The sequence below is a fragment of the Vanellus vanellus genome, assembly GCF_965231255.1.
Source record: "Vanellus vanellus genome assembly, chromosome: 21".
Classification (NCBI taxonomy): domain Eukaryota; kingdom Metazoa; phylum Chordata; class Aves; order Charadriiformes; family Charadriidae; genus Vanellus; species Vanellus vanellus.
In genome coordinates, this window is record NC_138926.1 from 3,722,358 (window position 1) to 3,747,116 (window position 24,759).

Consider the following 24,759-nt stretch of genomic DNA (forward strand, 5'->3'; position numbering starts at 1 on the left):
GTCCTGTCCACCTCCGACCCTGCTGCAGGCTATCTCGGTGCTGCCATGGTCTCTCCTTCTCCTTCTCCTCTTATTCTTGCTCATCCCCTCCCTAAATCGCTCTGTCCCACGGCCCGCTGCCCGACTCGCAAAGGGCTCCGCTGGCTTTTCGGATCCCACCTTGAGTTGCAAAGTGCCGCCAGTGGATTAAAACCAAAGCAAAGTGGGGGGAAATAAAAAAAAAAAAAATCAAACCGCTCCCACCCTCTTCGGATTTATAAACTGAGCACACTCGAGCCGGAAGGTGCCGAGGAGGAAAAGGAAAATACAAAGCCCCCGGGGTGCCGTTTTTCAAAGCGGTGCAGCCCTTTATTTGACTGTCTGCAACTTGTTTTAGCTATGCAGGGAAGCGAGCAGGTAAAAAGCCTCAGGCTCAGCACCTCTGCCAGCCACCAGCTCTCCCGTTGTCTGCTGCTTTTGCAGGGCAAATGCTTCCCCTACTGATTCTCACTGCTCCGGCGGCTTGGGACCGACGGGTTTGGCTTTCCACTTGGTTACAGCATCTTTTCTGCTTCTTGAGCATCTCTCGTGTCTTTCATGTGATTCCTTAACTAGTTTCCATTTACTGACGGTCCCTTTCTTTTAAGGTTCTTGAATCTGTTTGATCATTGACAAATTTCTCTTTCTGTTCCTCTGATAAGAATTTAAATCTGGGCACTTTTTGAAGGCTTCCTCCCTACCTCCCCCCCTTCTCTTTCTCCTTCCCTGCTCAGTGGGGAGTCAGCCCTTTTCTAGGAAAATAAAATAAATAAAAATCAGAGTTCAAAGTGTGACATCTCCTCTTAAAAAGAAGAGGGGGGTGAGGAGAAAGGGAGGAAAAAAAAAAAAAACCAACAACAATCCAACCACCATATATTCTTACAGATGTGACATCAAAATGGAGAACTATAAAGGAGGCGTTTTTCAAAGACGGAGTTGGTGCAGTGGGAAATGGGCAACCAGAGTCTCTCGTGGCACTTTGAAAGCGTGTCCGCGAGCCGCCGCAGCCCTCTTGTTTCAGTTGGAGCGCGCCGGTGCTTCTCCACGTGCCGACACGTACTGCGTGGGGAACGGAGGGCGCTGCGGTCCCCTCGCCTCGCTGCGGAGGGGTGGCGAAAGGGGGGTGATGGGGACCGTCTTGGGAGATGAGGGTGAAGCGATGGAAGAGGTCGGGGAGCCCGCTCGGTGGCAACCGTTTGCCAGCACCCGCTGTGTCCTTGGGTCACCTTGGCGTCTGCGTGCGTGTCTCCCAGCAGAGGCGTCTCCTCCCTTGCTCGCTGCAGAGGAGCTTTTGGGAAGCAAGATAGAGTAGGGAAAAAACCATGGTGAGTCCGTTAGGGAAGGGGTGCTGCCCAGGGCAGGACCGCAGAGCTGTGGGGTGTCAGCTCCTTCCGTGCCTCGGTGGTGGCCACCATCACCCGATGGGTGGGGATGGATAGCAAGAGCTGCCCGTGGCCGGGGGCTGCGTTGGGGCAGGGCTGAGGTGCGGGGTGACCTCTGGTTTCCCACCCAGCCTGGAAACGCGCTGGGGAAAACACCCGTGGGTTCGTCCTCGTGATGCCGCGGAGCTGCTGGAGCAGCAGTCTGGTCCGTGGGTCTGCGCTCGCAGCATCTGGGGAGTCCTGTGGGGTGGCAGATGTGGTAGCGGCACACGCTGTTACCCAGGGAACTGCCTTTCCTCCCCTGAATCCTGATTATTTGGTTTCTCGCCGTACCCCCGTGGGGCCCCGCGACTGACTTCATCCCGTCCAAACCCAGCGGCGCCTTGGCGGAGAGCGGGCTCCCCGTTGGCAAGTGCCATCTCCCAGCCCGGGGAGGGTGGTGGTCAGTACGCTGGCACAGTTGAGGCTGAGATGGGGTGTTCCTGGAGAGGTGGAGGTCTCACCCACCACGCTGGGACCCCTCAAGCAAGCTACCGCGGGGCTTGGAGCAGCCAGGATGTTCCCTGGAGGGTCTCATCCAGCCCAGCGACTGTGCATAAGGGGTCCAGTGTGGTGGTGGTAGTGCCGTATCTTCAGGTGGACGCCCGCTTGGCGTTTGGGCTGGCTTCCTGGAGGCGAAGGCCGTTGGACTGAAGCAGCAGCAGTTGTATGTCATTAATTGAAATAAAGGGATTTCCCAAATGTGTGTGAAACCTCTTGGCCGGCCCGGTGCAAAGGGAGCAGCGTCACGGTGAGGCAGTCGCGTACAAAGCGAGCTCGTCTCCGGGTTCGCCTGTGTTCAAGGGCAGCAGAGCATCCCTGCTGCAGGCAATACACCTGTGGGCACAGAGACCGGCCTGGATTTTGCCTCTCTGTTTTCTAGGGGAACTCGTAACAGCCAGGAAAAAAAGGACCGGCGCTAAGTCCCACATCTCCGAGCGTGCCAAAGCCTTCCCGCAGCTCGAGGCAGGTGCCTGGCACGGGCGCAGAAGGCTTTAGGGGGTTGAATGATGTTTCAGGCGATGGTTTCACCTCTCTCACTTCATCAGCTTCTGACATTTCCCGGGTTATCCTCAGCGCAAACTCCTTCCCCAAAGATTTTCTCCGACGGAATTATTTTGCCAACCGTCTCTCGTCGCTCCCGTCGGTGCTCGTGGGATGTCCTGGCTGTCCCATGCGGGACACGAATGTCTGGGGACACTCTGCTGCGCCCCACGGCCGTGACATCCCAGCGCTTTCAGCGATGGCGTAGACAACAGCCTGATGCAATCGATGATTCCTTTTGGGGAGGGGGAGCTGCAATTAATCTTTGCTTGTCTTCATCACTTTTTATCGTCTTCTTGGTGGCTAAACTGCTCGTGCGGAGGGAAAGGAGTCCACTTAATGGTGAGGACCCTTGCCTGGTGAGGAGGCACCAGGAAACCTTTTGCTTCCGAGATGCTCATCCAAATACTCCTTGTCCAGCGTGTCTCTGGTGGCAGTCCAGCACTCGGTGGGTGGCACAGAGAGGGACCTTTCTTGGTTTGCGGCTGCTGGAGCTTGGACTGCAGGGTGGGCTTGTGCCCAGCGACGTGCTGAAGCCTTGGGGCTGGTTGTCACGCCACGAATCGGTCCCTTGCTCCGGCTCCGTCTGCCTCACCTCGGATTAATTACAGGACAATGCGATATACATTTATATGGTGTCTGCACAAGTGTCTCAGGGCCCCGTGCAATCTGAGAAATCTAATTAAGGTGCAGCCTCCAACACGAATGCTTATCACCGAGATGCGTACGGCGAGACAGAGGCAGCATGCCTCCGCGGCCGGGCCGGGAGCTGAATCCACACTCTCCTGGCATTATTAATTACTCAAAGCTTGGTGTCTGAGACACCGATCGATACCGTGGGCCTGGCTAGATAGTGAGCTTCAAGCGAGCGTGAGGGAGCAGAAGATAACCATCGGCTGGAAACCCAGAGGAGGCTGTTCTTGGCCTGGGAGGAGGAGGAGGAGGAGGAGGAGGAGGAGTGGCTTTGCACTGAACATGTGCAGTAGCAGCACGTGTTTACCAGCGACTTTGACGCTGGAAGGTTATTTACTTGACGCCGAAAGACGTCAGCGATACTGAATTTTGGCCCGGGGAAGGTCCTGCCTTGGGGACCAGGCTGGTGATGGGCGCAGCATCCTTCTGCGGGGTTTGCTGCGACAACTTCTGCGGCCTTTTCAGTTGGTCTCAGGAGTGGCACCGGCTGTTGGGAACGCCGGGAAGGAAGGGAGGGAGCATCACAAGCGAGACGAAAGTGTAAATAACCAGGGGAAAAGGGAAAGGAAATGTGAAGTGGCCCTTTAAATAGGAGCCTCCAGAGCCTGGAGCCCAACTAGCATTCCCTCAAGTATTCAAATGAGATTGCAGCATCAGATTGGTATGCATTAGGCTGGTCTCAATGAAAATTAACATGTAATTGCTTCAAATGAAGTAAGTGAGGAGGTAATCTGTTCTTAAATTGGATTCGCAGGATTTTGTGGTACCATAATGCAGCTGTGAAATGAAATATATTTTAAGGATGATGTCCTCAAGGGGAGAGGGGAGGAAAGGGGGAGGTCTGTACTGGGAAGGGTCCTTTCCTTCCCTCCCTCTCTCGTTTTTGGTCTCATTAGTGCCATTTTATAAATGGGGAGAGGGTATCGGTGCGAGTGGCATGGCTGGAGAGGGTTCCATTGCTTTGCATCGTGTTTCCTTCTTTGACCCCCCTCCTGGCCAACCTCTCCCCCTGCTTGATTCTTCACTTTCCTTGTGGCACCAGTGTCCCCTCCGGGACCTTCTCTCACAAATGTGTCCCTATCCCATCGTGGTGGGAGGTCGTGAGATGGGACACTTGAACTGTGTTCCTATGGCAAACAACTTTCTGGTTATGTGACGGGGGAAGATCTGGCTACGTGGTGGCTTTTGAATGTCTGTAAGAAGCTGTGTAGGTTCTTGCTTAGGGAGCTGGTTTCCACGAGGAGTTAGATGTCGGAGCAAGAGGCACAGGTTTCCTTCTCGTCTTCGCCACTTGTGACCTTGGATGGGGAAGCCTCCTCTTCTGCCAAAGGGGAAGGTCCTCTCCCCATCACCCTGGGACCCATTGCAGAGCCGCAAGGCTTGGGGAATCATCTCCAAAGGCTTGGGATGCCCTCCTCCTCCCATGCAGTCTTGCGTTGCCTGGACCGCCTCTCTGTTTTAATTTTAAGGGTTTGCTTGTTGTCCTCTTTCTGTCCAGCTCTGCCCATCTGCCAGCAGAAGCAATTGCGATTAGGAGCATGAGGGAGAAGTGGTGCGTAGGAAGGTGACGTGGTAACTTGTGATTATTCTCAGACTACAAATATACAGACAGTGTGTAGCAGAACATACATGCTACAGGTAGACCCAGTTGGTCAACCACAACCAGTACCGGTGCAGGCTCCCTCCGTCTCCCCATGGCAGCCCTGCGCTGCGACCTCCTGGGCTACCGGAGAGCTCTGCCAGCGCCTGGAAAACCTGATGCCTGATCTTCTGCTCTTCCCTGGGTCGATTTCCCCGTCGGTGCCCTTCAGCCCTCTGTCTGCAGCACTTCTCGCTCCCTGTGCCCCTCCTGTCCCGCTGCCTCTTGACCCACAGCATCCGTGAGCCGCCGGCTCCTGCTCGCTCCTCGGTCCTCTCCGCAGTCCTGGCAGAGAGCGCTCACCCCTCGCCGCTCCTGTTTTGTGCCTCAGCTTCGAAGGAAAAGCCACTTTAGCGATAATTTCCCACTTGCAATAAGTTAAGTGCATCGCTTCCTTCGGAATACATTTTCAGTGCAGTTAAGCTCAGCAGTGCCTCGCCGGTGTGCTTAGTTAAACGCGCTGCTTTGCAGACCGTTGGGGTGGACGGCATCGCTTTATTCCTGGGCCATTAGTGTCAATCGCGCCAAGCAGAACCGGGATTTATTCAGGGGGCACGGCTCGTAATTGAGCGAGTTCAGCGCCGGGGATCGGCGCTAACTGCTGGGAGCGGAGCCTGGAGGAACTTCCCCGCGGGGCTGGAGGAGAGCGGGAGCTGCCGGGGAGGGGGGAGCTGAGAAGGATGGGGACTTGGGGGGTCTTGAGTGGCTCGACCCGGGGCTTGCAGGCGGCGAAGGAGCGTTTTTCTAGAGAAAAGCGCATAGCAAGGGGAGATCTCACCAGGTTTTTGGAGGCGGGGAGAGGAGACTTCTTCTCCACGCCTCCTCAGATGAGGAGACCTTCTTTTACAGGGTTTAAAGTGCTCTGGAATGCCTGGGGGGAGGGGGACGGGCTCATGACGGAGGAGTTATTCTCCTCTTGTGGCGTTTCCCACGCCTCCTTTTGAAGCCTCTCAAGACGGCGTGCAGGCCGCTAGACCTGTTTTGGGGTGCCTGTCCTGCAGAAGGGAGGACCCTTTTGTAGGCAACCCTGGAAAGACGGCCGGGAAGGGAGTGTTTTTTGCCTGGGGCTGTTTGCCTGCTGATAAAATTACTCCGGCTGTGGGAACAGGCAAAAGGAGAAAATCGGGAGGAACAAAAATGTCCCCGGAGCTGAGCGCGGGATGGCGGCACGGCGGGCGCTCCCCGGCGGGGTGACATTTCATTAGCAAACCGGCCGTGTCCCCCGCGCAGCTGCCTACAGGCGGTTTGGTGCTGGCGTCAAACACCCCCCCCCCTTCCTTTCCCCGGTGTCATTAGCACTTTTGGAGGGCACCCAAGCAGATGGGCCCGGTGGCCCGCCGCGGGGTCAGCCGCGGGGGTGGGAGCCCAGGTTGGGGACACGTTTCCAGCACGCGCGGTCTGGGGGCGGCTGCCCTCATTGATGTTTTGTGGCACGCTCGGAGCCGCCGAGAGGGAAGACGCTATAGATGCGCAGAGCCCCGTTGTTAGCGGAGACAATAGGAGGATAAATAGAAAGGCTGGATGAGGCGAGCAGGGGACTTGGAAAGGTGCTGGTGCGCTGCTGCATTGCAGAGAGATAAAAGACTTTTCCGGAGGAGCCATCCCTGCCTGCCGCATCGCACCAGTCCTGGATGGCGGCACGGGGGTCTCCGGGGACCGGTGGGCTGTTGGGTGCGCGCAGAGATGCTGGTGGGACTCGTGGCGGCTCAGGACCCTGCCCTGCGCTCGGTCAGCAGGCTGCAAAGCGGGAGCTCCGGTTCTTTGTGCACCTCGTCCCTTCCTCCCCGGTCCGGTTTCCTCCCGTTTCCTTGGCGTTTGCCAATAAGCCCAGCGAAGGCAGCGTGCTGGGAGTAGTTTGCAGCTCCGTGAATCCCGGGCAACGAACCAAGGCGGATCTTTTGGAGCCCGGTATATTATTATTAATGTAATTAGCATGAATCATCTGCATGTATAAACTTTCACTTGAGGAGATCAGGTGCTTCGCAAACATGCGTTAACTCGCCCTCCCCGCCAAGGAGCTGCCAAATATCTCTCAAGCCTCGCAGAGGGCAGAAACGAAGGGCAGGGACCTGCGAGGAACTCGCTGCGGGCTGCGGCGTCAGCCGGTGGGAACGGCAGCACCTCCCGGTCCAGAGCCCCGACTCCCTCCGCAACCACCACCGAGATGAAACTCTGTCTGGGCAGGGAAGAGAGGGGGAAGCACAAAGGGTTATATTTTTCTGCTTCTGAGCGCTGCTTTTGACTGGCTCAGCGTGATTTTGCAGAGGCGCCGGGGCGGCAGCTGAGCTGAGGGCACCTCCTCACCCCGCAGCCTTTGGAGATGCTCCGGCTGCTGTTGGGGGGGAAACTGGAGGTGGGCACCAGCCCCAGCGGGGTCCCCCCCCCCTTTCCTGCTGGACCCCACTGCTGAGTTAATCACTCGGTCAGCTCCTGCCTGGCGGGCGGCAGGTTCCCCGTGCAGGGAGGGGGTTTCTGGGCCCTGGCAGCCGTGCTGTGCTGTGAAGAAGTCTTGGGACCGCATCTCTGGTGGTGTCCCATCAGGGTGGGCTCAAGGAGACGCCCTCCAGCTGATCCTGCAGTTGAGGGGTGGGATGGCTGGGGTGGTCCTGGGGCACGGGTGAGGATGGACGTGCCGAGAACCCCACCGCTGTGTCAGCCACGCAGGCGCGCAGACCCCGGTGGGGATGAGCCTCGAGCCCCTGTTGGAGCCACCCGGGTGAGCAGTTGGGGCTTTCAGCAAGGCAGGACCAAACCTATGGAACATTTTAATCCCGTGGTCCATCTTCCGCTGTGAACGTCCCCTGCGTGCAGCCTGTGTCCTGCCTGGGTTTGCACGTCCAGCCAGGTCATCCAAGCTCGATGGACTGAGACGGGTGTGATAGAATCATAGAATGGTTTGGGTTGGAAGGCACCTTTAAAGATCGCCTAGTTCCAGTGTCCCTGCTGCAGCCCCGCTGGTGGCGTGTGGAGGGGTCTGCAGATGGGATTTTGCGTTTGCCACGCGTGTCGGTGAGCACGCGTGCTCTCGGTGTGGGCTGCGTGTGTCGCACGCGCGCCATAGCCGCCACAACGGCCGTATTGCCCGCGCCAGCCTTTCTGGTCGGGTTGGCGCTTGGCGCGTCGGGTAGCGTTGCGCGGCGGCGCGTATGGGAGCTGCAGGGAGCGTGTGTAAGCGTACGCAGCCCGTACGCGCGCGGAAAGCCAGCAGATGCTGTAAATCCTGCTGCAGAAGGGCTGGGCTGGTAGAACTTGCTGGTGCATGACTTAACCCAAAGCAGCGAAGAGTGCTGAGAGGGAAACCAGACTGAGTTGTGGCAAAGAGGGGTTTTGGCTTAATATTTATTAGTAAAACAGCTTCCAGACCACCTTTTCCGTGATAACCGCCTCTCGGGCTCTCCGTGGTGTGCGCGTCCCAGCCTTGCGGGGTCACAGGCAGCGCGGCACGTGGGACGATCTGACCCCGGCTTTCCCTTCGCTCGGGAATTAATGGCCAAACTTCTGCTGCCACCGGAGCATAAACATCATAGGAAAGTCTGTGAGAGCTGTGGGACTGAGCCTGAATGGGATTGAGCTGTTCACAGCCCAGCCCTTAATTAATCCTAATAAATAACAATAAAATGTGATAATCACAGAAATAAATCTGAGATGTGGAGCTCCTGCCTCCGGCGGCGGTCTAGTTTAGTTGATCATTTATAGCGCGGCTGATGGCGCGGAGGCTGGAAGGTGCTGCCGGGGCCGGGAGATGCTGGGGAAAAGGCAGGGCTGGAGCAGCACGTCCCCTTGCCCAGCCTCGATGGGAGGCTTTTGCACCCGGTTTTCAACTGAACCCCAAGCTAATTCCTCCGAACTGGTTTCTGGCTTTGTAGCAGAGGCAAAACACTGCTGATGGTGGAAGGGATTGCTTCAAAATCCAGCGGCGTCCAGGAACTGTGGAGTTAGACTGGGAAGAAAAAGAGAAGGCATCTAAGGATGCTTGATGGTGGGTCGGTGCTGCGGTGCAATGCGTGGGAAACGCCGTCAGGTGGCCTGGATTTGGGAAGGGGGTTTCTCTAGGGAGGGCAGGCAGTGAAAACTAGTGAAAACAAGCCCGGGGGGGGGAGGGTCAGCTTGGTCACGGCCCCAGGCTGGGCCAGCAAGTTTGCTGGGGTGAGCCAGGCTTACCCCCATCCCCACCTCCCTGCGATGGAGCTTGTACCCTGATAATTGCAATGAAAGCGGCAACCAGGTTGGTAATTTTACTGAGCTCTTTTCAGTTCTAATTAACATTATTCATTTCTTATGTGTCCTGCTGGGTTGAGACAATCTGTGCTCTCCAGTCCAGCCCTCTGGAACACCAGCGATCCGCACAAGAGGCAACAGAAAAGAAAAAAAAAAAAAAAAAAAAGTGTTGTGCCAATTACTACACTCCAGTAATTAAAAACCTCCTTCCCCCCACTGCTGCGCCACCTCCTCTCCCGTCACTTTCTGTGTGCAAACTCGCGAAAGCAAAGCGAGAAATTCAGGAGGGCATGTCATTGCTGCCGTGTGCCATCTGTGGCTGCGCCGAAGGTGCAGGGGGGTACCGGGGGGCCGTATGAAGCACGGGCGGGATCAGTGGTCAGGGCGCTCGGATCTGGCACCCCGTTGCTTAATTATTCCTCCTACTTGATGGCGGGTGATGCTTTGGGGGCAGGTCTGTGTCTGCGAAGCAGCCGGCTCCCCTCTGGCCGGGGCTGCTTTGTCCCCTCCGAGGGCTTTGTTGGCGTTTTCAGCCTTGTTCGTCTTTGTGCTTGCGTTACCTAAGGTGGCAGAAACCTGATGGCGATGCTTTCCCTCTTCCAATTTCCATCTCCAGCCGCGGTCCCTGCGGCCGGGTGGGCTGTTGGCTTCACCCACGGACCCTTCGGGTGGGCTGCGGAGGATGCAGGCGTGAGGGGTTTGGCTCTACGAGCTCAGCCCCTCGGGCTGTGGGGATGCTGCCTGGTTTTGGGGGAGAGCAGCCAGTCCTAACCGGACCGGTTTGCTTGTTAGAGGGCGGATGGCAAAGCCGAGCAGCTTTGGCCGCAGGGAGATGCTAACGGGTCTGGAAAGGGCATCCCCAGCCTGTGCCTGTATCCCCTTTGCGCCCACCGTGGCATCGTGTGGGACAAGGGGACGAGCCAGCAGGTTGGGACAGGTAGGGAGGACGAATGCATGTAGCTCTCACCTTTGAAGGGTGCACACAGCTGTCTTAAGTTGCCCAAACTCCATTGCTTGTGGTCATTTTGAAGCGCCCTCGGTGGCAGCAGGGAGCTGAGGGTCTGGTGCAGTGTTGAGGAGCGACATCTCTCTGCAAACCCTCACTGCCTACCCCCGGGGTGATGCAGCAGTGGTGTGTTAGCAGTGTTCCCACCTCCCCGGAGAAAAAAAACACCAAAAAAAAAAACAAAAAAAACCACCAAACCCCGAGGCTCAGGACGCTGGCTTGAGAGGGAAAGAAGCAGGGGAGAGAAGGAGCGGTATCACCTCCTCTGTGTGCTGACAGTTGGCAGTTTTTCATCTTCCTGGAGGAGAAGGCCTTGCCTTCTGAGCAGGAACGTAGCAAGGATTAGGGATCTTGAGAGAGAAAATTACCTCATCTGTGCTTAATTATTTTTACATCTCCTTTTTTGGAGGCAAGCGCTGTTTTCCGGCACCCCGGGGACCTCTCTCTCCCCTCCCTCCCTGGCACGTGGTGGGGGAGAGGGAAAGACGAGAACCTCCAGCGAGGTTGGAGGAAGCATCTCGGGGGCTTTGCACCTTGCCAGGAGCTGGGTGGGAAGGGGGAGGCTGCAGCCCCGGCGGTGGCTTTGCCCTCCAACTGTGCTCGGAGCCTGGCTTGGCGGCCAAAGCCGAAGGCTTTCCGCTCGGCTGCCTGCGTGCCGGAGAGGAGAGCTTCCCATCCCTGCCTGGGCAGAGAGGAGCTGCTGGAGGAGGGAAGGGGGAGCAGATGGAGGGGCTGGAAGAGCATGGGGTCGCTGCGGCGAGCCGCGGCCGCAGGGGACCCCGAGCGGCGGTCATGCGATGAGGAGCGGGGTTGGCACGGTGGTGGGAAGGAGCAGCACCCGCCATCCCCTAAATAGCACACCCTATCCGGAGGTCAGAGCGGGTCTTTCCCAGGAGCTGTTTCTGCACTTTATTTTTTTATATATATATATATATAGGCTGGGGAGCTTTAAGAGGCAGGAAAAGAAAATAAAATAACAACTTTAAGCCTGCCGATCCCAGGGACAGAGAAGCGTGTCTAGGTGATAAGAAGAGATTGTGACCGGGTGCTGTGAAGGGCGAAAGCACTTATTTCACTGTTGCCTCATGCGTTACCTGAGCCCCGTTGCTTTTCAAAAGCACTTAAATGCCCATATGATAGAGGGAATGCTTGGATTACACACTGTCTGGCTCCATTATTATCCAGGGATCTCCAGGCTGATGCATTTCACAAAAAAACTGCCGTGGAGGAGGAGAGAGGAAATATATATATTTAGTTCAGCCTGCTTACAGGTCCTCGGGGATAATCCCCGCAGAAGGGACCGGTCCGAGAAATTCGGGCCACGTCTGGCTTCTCGTCACCCGGTCCTTCTCCATGATACGGCTTTGGCAGTGAGGGCGGACGCTGAGGGCTGAGCTGCAATCGCGGGAGCCGATTTCATGGCGTTGCGATGGGCGGACCGGAGCCAAGCACCAAACACCCACCTGCATTTTATTCGAACCCCCTGGGTCCAAGCCACCAGCAGAGCTGAGGTCCAGAGTACGATATGCTAAAGCCGTCCTCTGGGAAAACGTTTCAAGTTTTGCCCAACTTGAGCAACTCAACTTTGAGGTTTTTCTCAAGTTGTAATGCAGCTGAGAGCAACAGCCGAGTTCTTGGTGTTCAGCCCAGGCTGAATCTATTGCTTTTTTTATGTAGATAATAAAAATCTGCTCGCATTTAATTTATTATTATCGTAATATCATTATGGAACAGCAGTAAAATTGTTTAATTTATCGGATGTTTTTCACACCAGAGAGGGAGGATGGTGCAGTCGCTTGGGTACTTGCCTAGCAAATCAGCGGGGCAGCTGCGGGCTGCAGAGTGCCCGTCTCGCCTTGGGCACATCATCTCAGGGGGATCCCTCAGCCTTAACCTCCAAATGTTGTGCGTTGAGGCCGGGTGGGTTATTTAGGCTCCTCCTGTAATCACTGGGGCCAAAGGGATGCCTCCAGAAATGGACTAGATGAGATGAGACAGCTTGTCCCCAGGTGGGTGCCTGTGCCTTCGCTGGCATCAGTAGTGGACATGAGAAGAGAAGGAGCCCACCAGCGAGGAGACAGACGGACAGAGGCTGTAGATGGCTGCGTGAACCTCAGTGAGGATTTGAGCCGTCTTGCTTTTATTGTTACTACTTACGCAGTGGCTCTGCCCAAAAACCAATCCCTAAAGTGTCAGGATAAGTCCCTGACGGACCGCATGCCGCAGATAGGTCCATCCCTGGCGTGAACCTCCCCTGCTACGGCGGTCCAGCACGTATAGCCCATTAAACCCCTCGCATTCGTTGAGGTTACCCCGTGCGAGACCTCCCAGAGGCTGCCGCGCTCTTTTCCGGCACCTCCGAAGTTAATTTGCATCCCAGCCCACTGCACAAGTAATGAAGTAGATTGGGGAGAATATAAACAGTGGATCTGAGGCTGAGTGGTTTTATGGAGGGACGTTATCTTCTGTCGCCGGCACCCAGCAAAGCGCGGCTAAGTCCGAACGGCTCCGTAATCCCAAACGTGCTCGCTCGGAGGGAAGCGGGGTTTTAGCCGGCTTCTGGGACTGCGGGTTTCCGCTGCTTGGGGAAAGGCTTGGACAGCAGGGCCTGTGTTCCTCACCTATCTGGAGACCATTTGTGGAAACGGAGGGTTCAACCCTTGCTTGGGGGCCTGGGGACGGAGGGTTACAGGGCTGGCAGAGACCTTTGGGAGGAGCAAGACTACTCCCACTAACATGGACAGGAAAATAACCTCCTTTGGGAGCAAAGGCTCTCCTAGGTTTGCGCCGTATTGTCTTCTGAGGGGGCGCAGTGCCTTAGTGAGGCTGGATATAGGAGCTTTCTGCCTCCAAACCATCACTCGATAAGCGAGATGCTTGGCTGGGGCGGGGGGCAGTAAGTGAGGGAGGCGCAGCGATGCAGATGATGGGTAGGGAAGGAAGAGCTGACAGAAGGGACGAATGGTGGGAAGCTCAAGGTTCCTCTTCAGAGGGGTGTCAGAGCTGGCTCTCTCCCGAGATGAATTTCCCTCGCTCCTCTGTGAGGCAGAGCGAGCGGCTTTCCCAGCTCCGCTTTGCGTGTCTTTGCCCGGCTGCAGGGATACGAAGGTCTGCGGGCAGAATGACAAGTGATGGGTTTGGGCAGGAGGTAGCAACCTGCATCTCCGCCCCCCCCCCCCCCCAAAAAAAAAGTGTGGTTTGGACTCAGGATGGAGGTTTTGGCTCAGCTCTGGTTCTCTCTGAGGTTGCAAAGGAGCAAATGTGAACAGAGGGGTGAAAGGTCCTTCAGTGACTGGAGCTTGGTGGCTCTGACCTCTCTACAACTGAAATCATCATGAAGCTCTTGGGCAAATCTCTGGAGCCACCAGTTTAGATGGATGTCGGTGCCCTCAGCACTGCACGTAAAGTGCTGACGTGGTCCTCTTTAGACACTGAAAGCACTCGGTCTCTGAAACTGCTGCTGGCAGCAAAGCTAAAAATAGCGCCAGGAGGACCAGGAGGGGCTGGGGACGGGGGGACAGAGCACCCAAGAGCAGCGCACTGATGGGTCACCTCTCCGCTTTCTCCCCAGGTGCTCCGTGGATAACCGAGTCACCCGAGTGGCCTGGCTGAACCGCAGCAGCATCCTCTATGCCGGCAATGACAAGTGGTGCTTGGACCCTCGAGTGGTGCTCTTGGCCAACACCAAAACCCAGTACAGCATCCAGATCCAAGACGTGGATGTGTACGATGAGGGCCCCTACACCTGCTCCGTGCAGACAGACAATCACCCCAAGACATCGCGTGTCCACCTCATCGTGCAAGGTAAGAAGACGGGAATTCGTGGAGGGGTTGGGCTTGGCGCTTTGGTTTCTCTTCAACCCTTTCGCCCTGGTGTCTTCTCCTCCCGTTGCGGCTACGTTGAGCGTGTAAGACAACTCGGTGCATACGTAGAGGCTGACCAGTGGGCTTGGAGAGTCCCAGTGAAGTTGGGCAATGTATTTATCTCGCTATCCTGGATTTTTTTGTTTCTGATACAGGCAGCCCTGCCTGCCGCAGTAGTCACGAGCAAACCCATGTTGCTGTTTGTTGTTGTTGTATTTTGATGGGTTTGGGTTGGGTTTTTTTTGTTTTCCGTGCTGGAGGCAGTGCTAGAAGTAAAACTTGTGTTGGGGGAAAAGAGAGAGCCGGCAGATTTGTGTACTCTGCGGGGGTGTGTGTGTGCCTAGCAACAATATGTCTTTGTGTGTTGAAACTCTGTGCTTCGGCGAGGAGGAAGGCCAGCGTGGGGTGGTGGAGCGCTCACGGTGGCCAAGCGCCCCTCGCCGAGGCGTGCCCGGTCCATGGGGTGCGTACGTGCGCTCTTCAGCAAGCGTGCAAGCACAGCACGGGCCCTCGAGAGGGGACGTGCAAGCGTGGCCACACGCGACGGCCAAGCAGATGGACCTTCACGCAAGATATCTCCCCTGTCCATGCGGCGGGACGCCTGCTGGGCAAGGGGGAGCCTGCGTGGTGGGACGTACGGGGCTCGCTGCGCTCTTAGGGAGGCAGCCTCGGGGAAGATTAATGGAAAATTTCTAATCCCTTCCTAGCAACCTTTTTCCCCCCCTCCTCCTTCTGTGATTTGGCCGGGAGCCCTCTTAGCATGACACACTGGCTTGAGTATTGGAATCTCGTCTCGGGCTAATTTTCGAATGCTGATGGGGGTATTGATTTGGAAACAAGCTGGGTTAAAAAGGCATTGGTCTTGTACACAGAGTCGGGTTGAGCTAATCCGCCGTCGATATGCCATGCCTGAGCATTATTGACAGCCTAATGAATAGAAAGGGGAGGGGGGAAACCCAAACCCAGGGCCTTTATTTTTCCCCCCTCCCTCCCTTTCCGTTTTCTTTTTCCTCTTCGAGCAATCAAGCAAACGAAACAGAGCCGGACTTTCTCCATCTCCATTAACCGCCGAGAAAAAGCGGATGCGTTGCCAGCCCGGGTCTTTGCTGTTTATCTTGCAATCTCTTATTACCTGCCTGAGTTTCTTAAGCCAAAGTCGATCACCCGCAAGTCCTGAAGTCGCTATCAGGCGCTGGGGTGATGCAGGACAATTTCTGTCTGTTCTCTTCCGATTCCCGTTTCCTGACCTAAATTTCCCGTATCGCCAGACGTGCGGCTCCATCCCTCCTGTGTCTTTCTATATCATGAGGAGGAGATGTTTGGGTACCGGAGGAGAATGTTGTATCTTAACTCCTTCCAGCAGTGCAGTTAAGTACTGGAGGGTTCAGTGATGGACTCAGTCCTATAGCGTGGTGAATATCCTCACCACTGCTGGTGGAAATACCGTCTCTCAGGAGCCAGACCCCTCATTTCAAGGGCTCACCCAGCTCTTTTGGGTGGAAGGTGGCGAGCGCCTGATGCGCAGCAACGCGCTGGAGCAGGACGTGAAAGTGAATATCGTGTCCAATTAAAGGGAGGCCTGCCTTAATGACCCCGATTAAAATTTGGCTGGGGTGCCAGGGTTAACTCTCCCACCTTGGAAAATGGGCCAAATAAATACGCAAGCCGGTTTAATCCTTTCCTAAAAGACGTTCAGCTTGCAGGAATCAGCGCTACCCCCTCCCTCCCAGGGAAGCGGGGTGTCCGAGCGCCGGATTTCGGGGATGTGCCACATTCAAGCACACTGTGGAGCCTCTTAACCCTTCCCACAGCCTGAGAGGAAGGGAGAAGCAGTGAGAGGAGATGGAAAAGTGTGTGGGGGGGAACCCTTTTAAACAGGGTTAGTCCAGGTGCAGCCAGAAAGAGGGTTGCTCTAAGCAGGTCCTTGACTTTTCCTTGCTGCGCCTGGGGGCACAGCTCTGGAGGCAGGAGCGCTCCAGCCTCTCAGGATGCAATTAAATTGTGCCCCGGGGCAGGCTGTGCTCTCCAAAGGCACCGGCCGCAGGGGGTGAGGAGCTCTTCCCCTTCCAGCCGGGATTTCAGCAGCCTGCGTGATGGGTGCCTTATCAGCCAAGGTCCGGACACCCTCAGCCCACGCCGTGCATCCCTCCTTCTCCCCAAGTTTAGGGACTGTCGCTGGGAAATGGCTGTGGACGGAGGGACTGAGGAGCTGGGACATCCCATGGTGTCTGCCAAGGGATGCTGGAGCAGTGCTGGGGGAGGGCAGACCAAATAACAGAAGATGGGTAGGGGGGTGGGAGAAGCAGCGTCCTTTAGGGGATGAGGGTTGGGAATGGTTCCCCAGGGCGGTGGGAGAGGATCAGCTAGAAACCACAAGGAACCAAGGATGTCCACACTGCAGCAAGGGAAACGCCGCACCTTTATTTCTAGGTTGACTGTATTGATGGCTGAGATCCCAAAATAGGTGGGTAGAAGGCACCTCAAGAGCTAATTGGGCCCGTCCCCCTGCAACGAGGCAGGGACATCGCTGGCAAACACATGTGAAAGCTATTCTTGAAAATCTTTAACAAAGCAGGTTCTTCAGTCTCCCTAGACAATCTATTCTACTGCCTCACTACCTTTATAATTAGAAAATGTATAGCTAATATCTAACTTAAACCTTCTTTGTTGCAAATGAAGTGGAGTTTTTCCTCAGCCTGCTCCCAGCGGACGCGGGGAACAATTGATCAGCGTCCTCTTTGTAACAACCTTTAGCTTTTGGGAAGGTCGTCACCGTGTCGCCCCTTAGCCATCCTTCTTTCCGAAACGATGCAAGCTCCGTTTCTCCCACCTTCCCTCGTCGGTCAGGCTTTCGGAAACACTTGTCGCTCTTGAAATCCTGTGACAAAAGGTGATTGCTGCCGATCCGGGAATAGCGAGTCGGTGCGTGTCTCCTTCTCGCTGCCTCTGTGCTAATATGGGACAAATGAGCCCAGGAACGATGAGACTACAGACCCTCGGCATTGAATCCATCAAAGTTCAGACCTGCTATTTCGGGCACTGCTTTAAACGGGGTCAGGCGCAGCGTTGGTGATGCCGAGTTGATGTGAAGCAACAACAAAAGGTACAAGGAGGTTCTTTGCACTTGGATCTCCCCAGGAAAGAAGCTCTCAGGCTTCAAATGAGCAGCTCAGGGGGCGCCGGTGGCATCTGCAGTGTTTGGAAGGTGGTCCCTGCCTGTCCCGCTCCCTCAGCCCTCGTTTCTTCTTAGGAGGAGTTGTCCTTAGACCAGACAAAGCACAGGGCAGCAGCACTTCCCATGTTTGCAGGAGTTCGCTTCAGACCTACAAGAAAGGTCCTTTTGGCGCCTACAAGAAAGCTGGAGAGGGACTTTTTACAAGGGCATGGAGTGATGGGATGAGGGGTGATGGCTTCAAACGGGAAGAGGGGAGATTTAGGTGAGATATGAGGAAGAAATTATTCCCTGTGCGGGCGGTGAGCCCCTGGCGCAGGGTGCCCCGAGCAGCTGTGGCTGCCCCATCCCTGGAGGTGCTCAAGGCCAGGTTGGACGGGGCGTGGGGCAACCTGGGCTGGGGGGAGGTGGCCAACATGGTCTTCAAGGTCCCTTCCAACCCAAACCATTCTGTAATCCTATAATCCTTGGGGAGAACGAGGTGTTTCTGGGTGAAAATCCCAAAGAGAAGCTCTGCTTGCTAAACTGGGAGGGAGGCACAAACCCCAGAGCGAGAAAGAGGACTTGGGCCCCATAGACCTCTGCGGAGCGATGCTTTCCCTGCCTCTCCTCTCCTGTATCCCGCTCTGCTTTCCTTAGCCAGTCCCACTTCTTGCCCCTGCAGCAGCAGCAGCATCTCAGGCGCAGCCTCCCCCTTCTCCCCGCAGGACACTTCAGCTATTTCAGCTGTTCTCCGGGTCCCCGGCTTTAAAAGAGAGCGAGGAGGGAGGAGGAGGAGGAGGCGGCCGGTGTCTGGAAAGCTCTTATTTGTATTGATAATAAGCCGTCTCCAACGCGCGCCTGCGAAACACTCCCACTGCCTTGTAAGATGCATTAAGGGAAGTTGGCCTTATCTCGGCGCGGGAAATGGACTTGGGGAAAGGAGGCAGGGTGCCTGCGCGGAGTTTAATCTCACTTAGGCACACAAATTTGCATGATAGAAAATGGTGGAGTTTTAGTGCTTAGAAAGAAAGAAAGAAAGAGAGAAGTAAAAAAAAAAAAATAAAATAGAAAAATGTACAAAAAAGGCAGGCAACTGGGGGATATTAGCGCTTTCCCCGCTTCTTTATCAGTTTCCCTGGCCCTATCTGGCTCTTTCTGTTGTCACTGGAGCAACTAATCACCCCTCCCCTTTTGTTTGGTGTAAATGAGTTTTCCCACTCTTTCCCCGGCCCGGGTTAATCTGCAAATCCCTGCCTTTGTTTGGGAGTTAATTACCTGCTCGCCGGAGTCTGGGGGCTGCGGGCGCAGGCAGCACGGGGCTGTCCCGGTGGCGGGGGGCAGACGTGGCGTACCGGTGGCACCGGGAGCATCGCTGCCAAGGTGTGCACCGGCGAGATAAAGCCACCAGCGGGGCTGCGGCACCTGAGTCGGCTTTGTTTCAAGCGCCGAACTCTGCCCAATTAATTTTTCCTTTGATGCCATAAGCCCCTTTGACTCGCGGGAGAACGAGGATAACTTTTTGTGGCCGCTTTCTGCCTTGCACCGGGGTGCACGGGAAACACCTGCAGCACCGAGGAAGGATCAGACCCTGCGGTCATCCTCACTCTTGTCCAATGGCCTCGAAGGGGCTTGCAGGGACAGCAGAGTAGTGGGAATGCATTGCCTGCGCCTGGGTTTGGGTTTGTTTGGGTTTTTTTTTTTGCTGGAGATGCTCAGAGCCTTTCCTGCCCGGGAGCTTTGGCACCGCCGCCGGAGCCAGGAGGGCTGGACCTGCCCCCTCCACCACTAAAGCCACCGGTGCTGAGACTGAGGAGGGGACAGAGGGATGTTCCCAGGGCTGTTTGGTAACTCAGTGGTGTGGAGACGTTGGCCACGGGCTGGAATCGCACACCAGGTAGGATGCTTCCCAGCAGAAACTACAGAAGTTGCTTCTGGCGTGGGTTTTTTCTGGTGTGTCCGCAGCTTTCCCCCCGTAAGAACAGCTGTCCCTTCTAGAAGGAAAAACAGGTTTAGGTAATGCCTTCTTAAAAGGCATGCGGAGAGCTGGGAGAGGCCCCCCAGAGTGGTGGAGGGGAAAGAAACCAGCGGCACAAAATCACAATCCTCCCTCGCTTCGCCTGCGCTCTCGGCTCCTTTGACTGATGCATTCTTCCCCATCTCTCTTTTGTTGCTAATCACCGTCCTTCCGTCAAAGCATCTTTTCCTTTTGTATCGGGGCTGTTGTCGAGGACTTGAAGGTCTCCCACGCGCTCTCGCACGCTGCCCTAGTTGTTGGCTTTGCTCTGCCCCCGGGAAGCATCCCCTCCTCTCTGCTGCTCCCGCATCTCTCCGTCTCCCTCCCAAGGTTATATCAGCCCTCGCTTCTCCGTGGGGACCCCGGGGCTGGGTCGGGCTCCCTCCGGCCGCCCCCAACTCACTTGACCTCTTTGCAAATCAATTTAACATCTGCGAGGCAGAGATAATAATTGTCACCTCCTGCACAGGGGGGTTGATGAGGATTAATTCATTAATGTCGACAGAGGTCTTTGAAGATGGAGCGCGCTATCTCAGAGCTAAACGTTATTATTAATTAGCAATTATATCATGGGGCGGGAAGGGAGGGGGAAGCAGATCCCATACTGGAAGCGCTTGCTCCGGGCTGCCCCAGTTACATGCCTGCCCTGTTGCTGGAGGGAGCCAGGGATGCTGTGTCCCACCAGGGATGCTGTGTCCTACCAGGGATGCTGTATCCCGCCAGGGATGCTGTGTCCCACCCGTGCTGTGGCTTCATCCCCCTTCCCGGAGGCTGTGGGTGAGCCCTGCTGGTGCAGGAGGGGGGTGAAGAGCGGGAGGGATGGGGAGGTGGACAGTGCTCAACCCCTGTCCTCATTAGAAAGAGGGCAAGTCGGTGATGGAGAAGCAGCGGTGAAGGGAAGGCATCCTCCGAGCTTTCCTGGCAGCCCAGCGATGCTCGCGGGCCAGGCGCCGCCAGACCCATGGGAGGATGCGCGCTGTTCCCAAGGAGAAGTAGTTGGCAGGAGAACGGAGCTGAGGGGAAGGAAGAACCGGTGATTCATAGGACACCCAGACCGTTTTCATTTCCTTCGTGTTTTTCGCAGCTGTGGTGAATCTCTCTGTTTTCCTCCCCCCGGTGACCTGCTAACGCTGTAATCCGGTGTGTTGCGGCGTTCCCCTAAGCAGTGCCGACACGAGCCCTTTGCGGTCCCCGCCGGCAGCCCCCCGTGCCCTGGTGCTGGGAGAGCTCAGCGGTGCCCGCTGGGGCCTTTCCCACCTCCGGCACCCCCGGGGCTCCGCTGTTTGCCTCCTCCCGTGTGCTATTCCGCGGCGGCACGGCGAGCTCGCGGCGACTCTCTTCGCTACTCCCTCGGAGACGCGCGGAGCGGCGGAGGTCGCCCTCTCATCACCCCTCTTCTCGCAAACAAGAGCCTACTCCTCTTTGAGCCTTTCTGAGCCGGCGAGCTCCCGGCGGTTCCCGTTCACCCATCCTCTCCAAAGGCTTTCAGGGAGAGGTCGCCCGCCTCACCCGGAGCCATTCACCGGCGGCTCCGCTAATCCCTTCAGCGGAGCGGGTGAGAGCGGGAGGCCGGCGGCACGCTGCGCCGGCAGCTCTCGTGGCGGGGCTGGAGGAGGACCAAAGTCATCTGGAGGGTCTGGAGCTCACCCCCTGCGTGGTGGGTCCCCCTCCTTCCCCCAGGGACTCATCCAGCCAGAGGGGTGGCACGGCAGCGCCTGCGCCGCCGGGATGCGCGTCGGGCATCACCCCGCCGCCGCGGAGGGGCTTCCGAAGTACCTTCGTTGGGCGCGATAAAGCCGGCGGTGCTTTAATGAGGTCACTGCAGTTTAATGTTGCTGCAGTAATCTCTTTTGTTTTACTACATTAAAATATTTGTGGTGGAACGTTTGGACCACTGTAATGCGATAGCGCTACCTTAATGTTGCTGTTACCGTGGCAACGCTAATGGCGGCTCAATAACATTATTGCAATTTAATCTTACGACAATGAAATTAAGGGTAGAACCGCGAGACCTCGACAATGCAATGTTACTACAGTAACAGCATTGTTATCGTAATCGCAGGAGCAGAGTCAACTCGTTGTAGTGTAATATTGGTACCGGCGCTTTGTTGTTACTATAGTAACACGGAGCATCCGCCGAACGGCGCGGCAGGGGGTGAACGGGAGGAGACGTGGGTGGTGCGCCGGTACTACAGCTACCCCAGCGTTGTCAGCACAGGAAGGTCGCGCCGGTATAAAGTCACCTTATTTGCCTAATTCCACAATTGCAGTGTTTTTGTCGGGGCCTTTCCTCTTCTCCCTCCGTTGCCGGAGCTCTTCGGAGCGGGTCTGTTGTTTTTCGCGGCAGTAACTCTGCAGGGAAGGATTTAAAGCGCTGCCTCCATCTAGTTCCAGATCCTTCTGCCCGGCGTTTTTATAGCATGTGGCTGTTATGGAGCGATAACATTTTATATTTATATGTCATCTCTCATCGTGAAGGGTCCCAGCACAAGCTACAAATTATTGCGGTGCTGCAGGGCCGGGCAGGCGACCCGGCGCAGGCGGCGAGCGCGAGGAGGGGGTTTCGTCCAAGGGCACCGGAGCTCGCTTGGCCGCCCCGGGGAGGTACCTACCTGTGCAAGGGAGAGTCTCCTTTGTTTTGAGGATTTATCCAGAGCCTTTGCGAGATGGGGCAGGGCTCTTCGTGCGTCCCGAGCTGTGCGCCCCGTGCAGCACCCGCCGTCGCCTGGGTGGGCACGGGGAAAATTTCCCCTCTTCCCAGTTGGCGGTGCGGGTTGTACCGGGGTTGGAAAAGCTTAGTGGGGGTGGTGGGAGAGGGAGACAGGGAGGACGGCTGCCGTAAAAGGCATTTATTATTGCAGTGCTGGCCGTTGCGGGGGATGCTCTGCAGCTGGGCACCGGTGTTCCGTGCGTGGAGGGAGTCGGGAACGGCTCAGGCACGCGGTGTCCTGCCTGCGGGGTTGAACATCTCACGGCGTCCGTTCCTCAGGCTCGCTCCTTCTGCCCGCTTTCCCCACCCACCCCAAATCCGACAGATGCAGCGAGGCCGCGCGCTGGTGCTGGCAGGGAGCCGTTGCTTTGCGGAAGGCGCAGGTGACACCTCTGTGCCATGGGCTCGCTGCAGTGTTCTCCAGCCTCCAGGGGAGGGAGGCAGAGCTGCCGAAGCGGCCTCAGCATCCTGCCCGCATCCCTGCCGCATCCCTCGTCCCGCCCGGGCCCCGCACGCCCAGGGATGCGCGCTCGCCATGCCACCGCGCCTGCCAGCCCCCTCTGATGCCCCGGTTGCTCTCCTGCACCCCTGAACTACCTACACCACCTCTTCTGCTGCTTCGGCAAGCGGGGATTTATCCCCCGCTTCGAGCCACCGCGCGCCCTCCCGGCTTGTCAGGAGATCTCCATCCCTCCGACAGCTCTTCTCGGTGCAGTTGAGACTGGAATTTGGGTACGCTGCTGCCTGCCTGCCGGCGTTTCGCTAGCCCAGCCGCCAGCCCCAGCCCAAATCTGGGCCCGTTCAGCGAGGCAGCTGCTCGGCTCCCCTTGCGCATCAGCATTTGATCTCGCTCCATGGGTATTTGGACTCTGACCACCGTAGTAATTCCTTGTTTGTCCTTTAATAAAAGACCCGGGAGCCCCCCTGACACCGGAGCTGGAATCGCTGGGACCTGGGGCGTCCTGCGTGCCAGCGCTTCGTGGCAATCTGGTACCGCATCCATCCTGCCAAACCGGCTCCTCTGGGAGTTACATGTTTGAAAACACGAGCAGCGGCTCATCTCCCATTCAGTGTTTTTCTCCATCATTTGCTTTATTAAATATTGATTTTCTGTTGCATTATTAAACCTTAAGTCCGGAGCATAAATTCAGAGTTGATACTTTAATCTGGCTCTTCTTTTTTGGCCTTTTGAGCTGATTTTTTCCGGCCAGTCCCTCCAGAGGTGAATCCAGAAGCGAAAGCTCGGGGAATCGGAGCAAGCAGGAGCTGGGGGCTCTGCCCAAGGCGCTTTGGTCATTTGATGCAGCTTTTGCCATGGAAGGTGGTACCCACGGGGATCCTGGCTGGCAATCCCGCACAGACCACGGGTGAAAGGAGGTCGGGCAGGCATCCGCCAAGCTTTTCAGGGCAGTTGGTGTGTTACTGGCCGGGAGAAGGATATAGCCCTCTCTTTTTATCTTCTCGTAGCGTGGAGAGATTGCAGCGTGAGAGGGGAGTTTAGTCTGGAGCCGGTGCGTGGGCGGCGCGGCTGTGAAGCATCCCATCCCTCTTTGCTCCCGAGGCGTTTTGCTGCCTTGCTCTGCCAAAATTGCCATGCTGGGGAGCACGTGCTCTCTGCCGGGCAAGGAAACCGCAGATGGCCACGTCTTGTCCTAAACGCATCTCCCAAACCGCAGCTCCGGGGCGATGCCGTCCAAAGCCGGGCTTTTCTACCCTCCAAATCCCCGGCGAAACCAGAAGTTGCCAAAACTCCTGAGGGGTGCGGGTGGTGGGACTGCCGCCAGAAAGCCACCGGCCAGGTGGGACCGGTGAAAGTGGCCACCGGCACGTCCCCGCTAGCCAAGGTGGGCCGCCCTGACCCGCACCGGCTGGGCTCCGCTCGCCTCCCTTTTCCCTATCGGAGCGCCGCACGCGGCCGGCCGCTGCCAAAGCCCCGCGCTGCCAGCAACCAGGTGTCTGAACATGCTTCCAGAGCCAAGATAACTCCGCGGCCAAAAGGGAGGAGGGGGAAGCAGTGTGGCAGCGCTGGCAGGTTCAGGAGGATTAAAAAAAGGAGGAAAAAATAAAAAGGCAGGGGGAGGCTTGCGAACGGTTTCTGGGTACCCATCCAAAGGGGACGTGCTGGGCGGCATGAAACCCGCGCCTGGCAGCCGGCGCGCTGAGCAGTGATTTAAAACCGGGCTCCCAGCGGCGGGGAAAGAGGCGGAGGGGGAAGCAGATGTGAACACAATGCTGGAGATAAAGGAGAGGCCAAGGGAACAGCTGCCGAAAAGCCAGCCCGGCCCTGCCGCATCGCGCGGTGGGCACCGGGTGCTAGAAAACCTCCCACAAATATCCCCGAGCTTAAGGGACGGGGTCACTGAGCCCCTTGGAGGGATGAAGGGGAGGACCAGGGGGGAAACGTGGTGTTTTCTGCGCTGTTTTTTCATGGGTTTTGAAGGGGAGGTTGAAGCTTGGAGAAGGGGAGTGGCAGCGAAACGTCGGGAGAGTTGTGGTCTTGTTCTGCCCTTCTTTTCCTGTGCTGCAATGGAGGAGAAAAGAGATTTAGCAAAGGAGAAAGGGGAGGAAAAGTGGGAAGCGGAGAACAAAAAGTTAAGGACAAAATAGGTGGATACGTGGTCCTTCAGGAAAAAAAAAAGGTGGAAATATGGTCTTGAAAGACTTCTGGTTTGGGTTTTCCGGGTCTGGCTGGTTGTCTGTGTGCGAGGCTGGTGGTGCGGGATAGCAGTGAGTCCCCTCCGCCCCGGCCCTTGGAAACGAGGTGGCTTTGTTCGTTAGTCCCGAGGCGGGTCCCTGGAAGAGCCGTGCAGCACGGCCCCAGCGGGTGCAGGCAGGAGGACAGGGAGGTCTCGTTGCTCCAGGTAGACCCACGCGCTTATTTTTCATGTCTGGGTTGCTGGTCCCATCTAACCGGCAGTAGAGATGCCCAGGTGATTTCAGCTCTGGGTTCCTCTCCTTTCCTCCAGTAGCATCTGGTG

The 24,759-nt window shown here is 56.7% G+C and overlaps 1 protein-coding gene across 1 annotated transcript in view; it reads left to right on the plus strand.

Annotated features, from left to right (window-relative positions):
* Nucleotides 1-24,759, plus strand: part of LOC309680295 (protein CEPU-1) — a gene marked incomplete at its 5' end in the record, with an annotated part of 141,539 nt that overhangs the window by 76,338 nt on the left and 40,442 nt on the right. The window contains one exon of the mRNA XM_082493850.1: nt 13,611-13,843. Coding sequence (XP_082349976.1) covers nt 13,611-13,843 — 233 coding nt within the window. The remainder of the gene's footprint in view (nt 1-13,610; nt 13,844-24,759) is intronic.